Raw genomic sequence first — 8900 nt, 5'->3', positions numbered from 1 at the left:
GAATATTCCATCAACGTCTCACCAAACATACACAGAACATGTTTGCCATGTTCAGAGAATATAAGATAATGTTCTAGACACGTTTCATTAAAATGTTGAAAGAAAATTATTGTGCATCATTCATCAGGATCGCCTGACGGTCCCAAAGAAACGTTCTCCCAACAAAAACAAAACATTTAACTTTTTAGTGACGGGGCAGTATTCGGAAATTCAGATGAATGACGTGCCCAAATTAAACTGCCTGCTACTCGGGCCTAGAAGGTAGGATATGCATATTATTAGTAGATTTGGATAGAAAACACTCTGAAGTTTGTAAAACTGTTTGAATGATGTCTGTGAGTATAACAGAACTCATATGGCAGGCAAAAACGTGAGAAAAAATCCAACCAACCAGGAAGTGGTTTGTAGTTTTTTCAACTGATTGCCTTTCCAAACTAGTGTCTGCCCCCCCCCCGATAATTGGTCTCTGTACGCCTATGTAGATATTACATTAAAAATCAGCTGTGTCTAGCTACAATAGTCATTTACAACATTAACAATGTCTACACTGTATTTCTGATCAATTTGATGTTATTTTAATGGACCAAAAACGTGTTTTTCTTTCATAAACAAGGACATTTCTAAGTGACCCCAAACTTTTGAACGATAGTGTATGTTAATGTAATTATTTATCAACAGTTACAACACCCCTAAGTTATCTAATTAAAATCATTTTCTCTAGAGCACTTTTATACCTGGTGCTAACATTCGCCCTTTGTCCTGATCTTTTCCACATTCTGATTGTTGCCACATTTTTAGACCGGTGTAGACGATTAAAAGACACATTGTGATTTGATTGTGATCAGATTTTCCTTACCACGTCGGGAGGTAGTCAGGCACGCATTGTGTCTGGATATCAAAGTGTAAACAGATCTGGATGATTAAATCATTTAAATCATTATATCGGCCTCTAAAATCATTGACAGGTAGGACCACTGACTTATGCCATCAGTAATTGTTTTAAAATAAATACATGTTATTTTGAGAGAATATCTGTCAAGTAATTTCCATACAGGGAGGAATGTTCTTGCAACGTTCCAATGAAACATGTCTAGAAAATTAATATTGGACATAAAAACATGACAACCACATTCTGGGTAAGTTATGTTTGACATTTAGGGAATGTTCTCCTAACTCTCATGCCAAGACATGCTAAACAGGTTCTCAGGAGGTTTTTGCTAACATACATAGAATGTTCCCCTAACTAACAGAAAACTGGACACAAACATGGAGAACATTACAAAAACATTCTCTCTCCCAATAATTGTTAGCTGGGGAGAAGTTGTCTATGATCTTACTGTTGATGTCATTAATATTATATGCAGCTTGCATAATCAATAATCCTGTTCAAACATATCAAAACTATGTTTTAAACATTCATTGTTCAACATACACTTTGTGCACATGTGTAAGAGAATAACACTATGACAGGCTTCCTATCCATGCATCCTTGTCATATCAGCTTTTTACCATCTAGCAACACTGCTACACTAACCTCTACAGCAGCTTCTTTTCTAGTGTTTTCCCTTTGATCGATGTCTAGAAGGCCTGGCAACTGAAACCTCAGTCTCCATTCAATCCCACCGCCTTTGTTTTTCTACATGGCCCCTCATCATCATACTTATGGCCTGAACAAAGCACTCCCACTACAAGTCTGCTTCTATGGAAACTTTATTTCTGAAAATGAAGTGCAAAAGTTGAGAAACTACTAAAAAAGGTCTCAAGCACAGTTTGGTTAAAGGCTCGAAGATTCAAAACAGACAAATCTGTTGACCAACTAAGCAGAAAGAGCCAGGTTACAGAGACAATGCCAAAGTAACTGACAATAGCACTCCTAAACACAAATAACACATTTCTGAACACAGAGAGAGGTGTTCACTGTATAAGACAGTCAGTAGTCTAGAAAGTGGGATGGCACACCCACAGACAGACATGGGTACTGTCCCAAATGGTACACTATTCCTTATATAGTGCACTACTTTTGACCGGGGGTCTGGTTAGGCTCTGGTCAAAAGTAGTGCACTATATAAGAATAGGGTTCCATTTGGGACATGCACATGGTGAATCAGAATATAGTTTGGAATTCAGTTTAATACTGTAAGTTCCATGGAGCTGGCCAATATGAGAAGAGTAATGTGCATACAGTAAATCATTGAAAAACCCCTTTAGGAAAATCCAAAACAAAAACACAACCAAAGAAAAAACCCCACATATATCAACGCTATAACTGCTCATGATGTAATGGAAGTAATAAAGACAAACGGTGCTGAAAGGTTTTGAAGTTCGCGTCTTAGGAGATACAAAAGGCATATTAACCAAATTAAGACATGATATTGTTGTGCATGGTTTACAAACACTTGATACCAAGACAACAGAGGCACAAACAAAGTTTTGTTACATAAATATTTATATTAAATATAAATATGTGATAAGGTTTAAAAATCAAAATTTTTAATATGTGGGATATTTCCAAACAAGTCTATCTATATTACCCTCATATTTGACCTTTATAGTTATATCCAGGTATTGTGCTTATAGAACAGACTACAGTGCCACCTGAGGGACACTCGTATTACTACACATAGACTGATATGTCCTCCGCTGAGTCCAAATGTGAAGACAGGTTGCAAATGGCACAAAAACACCCAGCTCTCAACAAACCTTCCCTTAATATACTGAAAACATTCCCCTAACATTCTGTAAACACTGAAGTCTGATTGTTATCTAACCAATGAGATGTATTAGTACCGTTATCAATGGAAGATCTGCATTGTACATGAGACAGAATTAGTAGTACTGATGAAAACAAATGAACATCATTAGTCACTTTTGGGAGAACATGCAATCATTGTCTTTACAGTATGTCTTATTAAATATCATAACCCATATCCTTTATTATGTAATGTTATAACACTCCTGACAAACACACCTCATGTCATAACGTCAGTAACACTTTCCAAAACAACACTCAGACTAGCAGATCAGTGGATCTCAGTACCACGGTGAACTAGGGGCCATATTGAAGACTTCCGAATTAAAATTAGGTTATTGAGGAGGACCTCTAATTGGTTGATTGTTTTACTGACACACTGAGGGATAGGCGGTGATGAGTGCATCCAGCAGTACATCCATGATGGAGTTTCAGACGCACAGGGGGTTTGATGGGTGAGGGGCTCCTCTCTTCTCCCTCTCCCTCCTCCGATCCCACTCTTTTCACTCATCTCCCTTCATCTTCATCTGTGCCTGCATCTGGGTAATCATCTCCTGCATACGCCTCAGCTACAGAGAGAAGAGAAGGAAAAAAAGAAAAGAGAAGGAAAGACAGAGGGAAATAGGGAAAGGGATAGTTGAGTAAAAAAAAATCCCAGAGAGAGAGAATACATCCGCCTAGCTTTCTGAGAGCCTCTTTGCAAAACCACCTTTTTTCCAATAGAACCTGTCTCCATCTAGTGGTCGTGGATAGAACTTCAAGTGGATCATTTCACTTCACACCCAACTGGGGTCAAATTGACTTATACTAATTTTCCCACTTAAGCGTGTGACTAAATAAAATATATGCATTGATATTTAAAATGTACACTAAAGCAGGTTAGTGCTCTTTAGAGCTCTGCATGTTGCAGACTGAAGGAATGCGATCAAACGTAACACTTTGCTAAGCTGATCTGGTATCCCAAGCTGCTTGCTACAAGAATGCAAGTCTGTAGTATGTGATTCTGTTTAATAGGTCACAGCCACAGTTTGTGACCAGTGTTAAAAACGACACCAAACCTCTGCAAAAGACAGCCCAGGTTCAATAGACTCTGGTCTCCACTACTCAACTTCATCTCAAACTGGACAGAGTGAATGGAGTGCTTAAGGAAATGTGTGTTTCATATGATATGTTAGATGCTGTAAAACTCATTTTGTGCTCATTGTCTCAGCTAAAGCTGGAAATATCTAACATGATTTCTGATAGTGCCGCTGCAAATTTATTGTTTGTTTTATTTTTCAGTTATTTTATTCTATTACTTTTGTCTACCATTAATGTGGATTGTGTTTTATTTGTTGACTGAAAAACAAGAGCACTTAATAAAACTTTAAATAAAAAAAAAGAATAATTCACTAAGACATAGAAGTACAAACACTTCATGGGTCTTCAGAATTAACCAAACAATGTTCTTATATGGGTCCTCAGATCTTCAAAAGGTTTTACAGCTGCACCATCAAGAGCATCCTGACCGGTTGCATCACTGCCTGGTATGGCAACTGCTCGGCCTCCGACCGCAAGGCACTACAGAGGGTAGTGCGTACGGTCCAGTACATCACTGGGGCCAAACTTCCTGCCATCCAGGACCTCTATACCAGGCGGTGTCAGAAGAAGGCCCTAAAAATGTTCATAGACTCCAGCCATCCTAGTCATAGACTGTCCTCTCTGCTACTGCACGGCAAGTGGTATCGGAGCGCCAAGTCTAGGTCCAAGAGGCTTCTAAACAGCTTCTAGCCACAAACCATAAGACTCCTGAACATCTAATCAAATGGCTACCCAGATTATTTGCGTTGCCTCTTTGTCACCTCTTCTACGCTGCTGCTACTCTCTGTTATTATCTATGTATAGTCACTAATAACTCTACCTACATGTACATACTACCTCAATTACCTCGACACCGGTGCCCGCGCACATTGACTCTGTACCGGTACCCCCTGTATATAGCCCGCTATTGTTATTTACTGCTGCCCGCTATTTGTTATTCTTATCTCTTACTTTTTTTTAGGTATTTTCTTAAAACTGCATTGTTGGTTAAGGGCTTGTAAGTGAGCATTTCACAAATACAATTTGATCTCTAAATAATCTATTTCTGGTTGACTGAAAACTTCTGACCCTCTTCATAAAATAGTACCAGTAGTAACATCAGTCAAGGAACAGAAACTTTGAAAACATACTGCATACGAAACCAATCTGACCTCCCATAAGGACACAGCCATAGAATTAGGAATATAAACCTTGAAAACATATTGCATACGAAACCAATCTGACCTCCCAAAGGGACACAGCCATAGAATTAGGAATATAAACCTTGAAAACATATTGCATACGAAACCAATCTGACCTCCCAAAGGGACACAGCCATAGAATTAGGAATATAAACCTTGAAAACATATTGCATACGAAACCAATCTGACCTCCCAAAGGGACACAGCCATTGCATACGAAACCAATCTGACCTCCCATAAGGACACAGCCATAGAATTAGGAATATAAACCTTGAAAACATACTGCATACGAAACCAATCTGACCTCCCAAAGGGACACAGCCATAGAATTAGGAATATAAACCTTGAAAACATATTGCATACGAAACCGATCTGACCTACCATAAGGACACAGCCATAGAATTAGGAATATAAACCTTGAAAACATACTGCATACGAAACCAATCTGACCTCCCATAAGGACACAGCCATAGAATTAGGAATATAAACCTTGAAAACATATTGCATACGAAACCAATCTGACCTCCCATAAGGACACAGCCATAGAATTAGGAATATAAACCTTGAAAACATACTGCATACGAAACCAATCTGACCTCCCAAAGGGACACAGCCATAGAATTAGGAATATAAACCTTGAAAACATATTGCATACGAAACCGATCTGACCTACCATAAGGACACAGCCATAGAATTAGGAATATAAACCATGAAAACATATGGTGTACGAAACCAATCTGACCTCCCATAAGGACACAGCCATAGAATTAGGAATATAAACCATGAAAACATATGGTGTACGAAACCAATCTGACCTACCATAAGGACACAGCCATAGAATTAGGAATTAGAATAGTCATTTAATAGGATCTTTATGGACACAGCCCCCACCAGCAGCCAAGCCAGTAGAAACCCTGTATACAATACTCTTTACATCGCCTGACTCATTCCCACCATTTAACTGGGACAGGAAGTCAGATATGTCATATCCTGTACAGACATGCATGTTTACTAACAGCTTTAATTGGACGTGCATGTTTAATAACAGATTTAATTGCAACCCACCCCATTATCTCTATACTTCGCAAATGGCAAAACAAACAGCCCAATCAGAGGCAATTCGGAAGCATAGGGTCATTTGTTATTCTCTGACAGATCACTGGCTCCATGGTTTAGTATGGACAAAAGTGTAGAGGCAAACACCATTGTCTCTCATGTGAACCGTGTATTAGCTACTCACCTCAGCCTCCTTCTGCAGGAGAATCTGGTCTTTGTCAACCACATCCTCTTCCACAGCTCTGTAGGGGAATAATAAGGAACATATAACTGTAATAGCCTCAGCATCAGCCTGTGTGTGTGTGTGTGTGTGTGTGTGTGTGTGTGTGTGTGTGTGTGTGTGTGTGTGTGTGTGTGTGTGTGTGTGTGTGTGTGTGTATGCGTAAAACACTGCAGATAGGAGACTGACCTGCCAGCTCTCTTCAGTCTCTCTGAGCGGAAGTTCTCGTAGTGCAGGTCCTGAGTGACCTCTTGGAGGTCCTGCATGTGGGTGCTGAAAACACACACAACCATCACACAACCATCACACATGTCAGTATCACTATACGGCTAGTACGAACCCCCAGAACACCGACTAGATTAGACTACACCACTACAGGAAGCAACAGATGGGCAGACTTGAAGTTCTCTATTCACCCACTAGGTGGCAATATAGTAATACATATCAAAGGAAAAGCAGGGATAAGACCATGCATAGATTCCTATTACTTTACCTTTACATGTAGTATTAAAGGCTACCTGTTCATACATTTGATTCATTGGTTTGTTAACAAAAGTTGCATTGCATTGTCATGGTGACTCACACGAGCATGGTGCGTAGTTTGAGGAAGTCGTTGTGCTCTGGGTTCTCCACCTCTACGACCCCCCAGGGGTAGAGACGACCTCTGATTTTCTTCCCTTTCACCTCAATCAGCTGGTTCGAACCAATCACAGCAAACGGAATGCTCGCCTGAGGGAGAGGAGTAAAGAGAGGGAGAGATGGATAGACGGGTGAGGAAGATACAGGGAGACAGAGAGGGGTGTGAAAACAGAGGGATATAGAGATGGAGGGATCAAGGAAGGAAATAATGACCAGATGGTTCAGGTTTGACATAACGCTGACCTATTATAATCAACAGGTTTGACATAACGCTGACCTATTATAATCAACAGGTTTGACATAACGCTGACCTATTATAATCAACAGGTTTGACATAACGCTGACCTATTATAAATCAACAGGTTTGACATAACGCTGACCTATTATAAATCAACAGGTTTGACATAACGCTGACCTATTATAAATCAACAGGTTTGACATAACGCTGACCTATTATAAATCAACAGGTTTGACATAACGCTGACCTATTATAAATCAACAGGTTTGACATAACGCTGACCTATTATAAATCAACAGGTTTGACATAACGCTGACCTATTATAATCAACAGGTTTGACATAACGCTGACCTATTATAATCAACAGGTTTGACATAACGCTGACCTATTATAATCAACAGGTTTGACATAACGCTGACCTATTATAATCAACAGGTTTGACATAACGCTGACCTATTATAATCAACAGGTTTGACATAACGCTGACCTATTATAATCAACAGGTTTGACATAACGCTGACCTATTATAAATCAACAGGTTTGACATAACGCTGACCTATTATAAATCAACAGGTTTGACATAACGCTGACCTATTATAAATCAACAGGTTTGACATAACGCTGACCTATTATAATCAACAGGTTTGACATAACGCTGACCTATTATAATCAACAGGTTTGAGATTCTGATCATTCTAAAAGTCATGCCCTGTGGTTAGGAGAGAAACTACATAACAAGAGTGGTTCTATTTGTTACTTCCAGTCCCTTCTGGTAGTGGCGTTTCTCCTGGGGTCCTTTCTCTTAGTTAGTGTTAGTATTTCTGTGGCTACGTCCCAAATGACACCCTATTACCTACATAGTGCACTACTTTTGACCAGATGGCAAAAGTAGTGCACTACATAGGGAATATGGTGCCATTTGCCTGTGTGTGTCGTACCTTCAGTACTCGTGTCTGCTCCTTGAACTCCTCATCCTCATCTGAGTCAGCGTCTGGCAGCTGGTAGATCCTGATGCCATGCTCTGCAATCTCATCCAGGATCTAACAAAGAAACATACACACAGGGTCAAAAACCTGCCGTGACCTTCTGACCTTTCAAACTTTCTCAGGCCAATCCTCATTCTCTTCCCTAGGGAGGCAGATGAAGTTACCCCTAGGCACTGATCTAAGGTCAGTTTCGCAATCTGTGCCTAAGGGAAACCTGTACCGGCCGGAGCCGCCCCCAACCAAGCAGCAATCCCTCTCATCTGAACCAGGCAGTCGGCCATTTTTGATGGCTGCTATATTGGGCTGAGAGACAATCAATTCCACAGTTGGACAAGAACATGCTTCCTCTGCAACATAATGAGACTGTCACTGCTGTCTGTCAGGCCTCTCTTCCCTCTGTTCTCTCTCTCCTGTGTCACTGTTTCAGACATGGCCCAGCATCCATGACAGGAGTGGGATTCTGGACACGCCATTTCCTTCTCCCTCTTAATACTTCTAGTTCTAGCCACTTGCCCCGGTCTTCAACACTATCTGGAGAATAAAACATCCCACTTGCCCCGGTCTTCAACACTATCTGGAGAATAAAACATCCCACTTGCCCCGGTCTTCAACACTATCTGGAGAATAAAACATCCCACTTGCCCCGGTCCTCAACATTATCTGGAGAATAAAACATCCCACCCAATTAAGTTCACTTCCCTACACCTCTTCAGGGCGACACCAGGAGAGGCCTTTTGACTACACTACAGTC

General features: G+C 40.3%; 1 protein-coding gene across 1 annotated transcript in view; it reads right to left on the bottom strand.

Annotated features, from left to right (window-relative positions):
• Nucleotides 1–1692: 1692 nt before the first annotated feature.
• zgc:63587 (septin-2) overlaps nucleotides 1693–8900 on the bottom strand; it is a 37662-nt gene continuing 30454 nt past the window's right edge. The window contains exons 8-12 of the mRNA XM_014161492.3: nucleotides 8102–8203; nucleotides 6870–7015; nucleotides 6476–6559; nucleotides 6251–6308; nucleotides 1693–3318 (exon numbers count right to left, since the gene is read on the bottom strand). Coding sequence (XP_014016967.1) covers nucleotides 3253–3318; nucleotides 6251–6308; nucleotides 6476–6559; nucleotides 6870–7015; nucleotides 8102–8203 — 456 coding nt within the window. The 3' untranslated portion in view covers nucleotides 1693–3252. The remainder of the gene's footprint in view (nucleotides 3319–6250; nucleotides 6309–6475; nucleotides 6560–6869; nucleotides 7016–8101; nucleotides 8204–8900) is intronic.

Source organism: Salmo salar, chromosome 20, assembly GCF_965601325.2.
Source record: "Salmo salar chromosome 20, fSalSal1, whole genome shotgun sequence".
Classification (NCBI taxonomy): Eukaryota; Metazoa; Chordata; class Actinopteri; order Salmoniformes; family Salmonidae; genus Salmo; species Salmo salar.
This window is presented reverse-complemented; position numbering and strand designations above follow the sequence as displayed.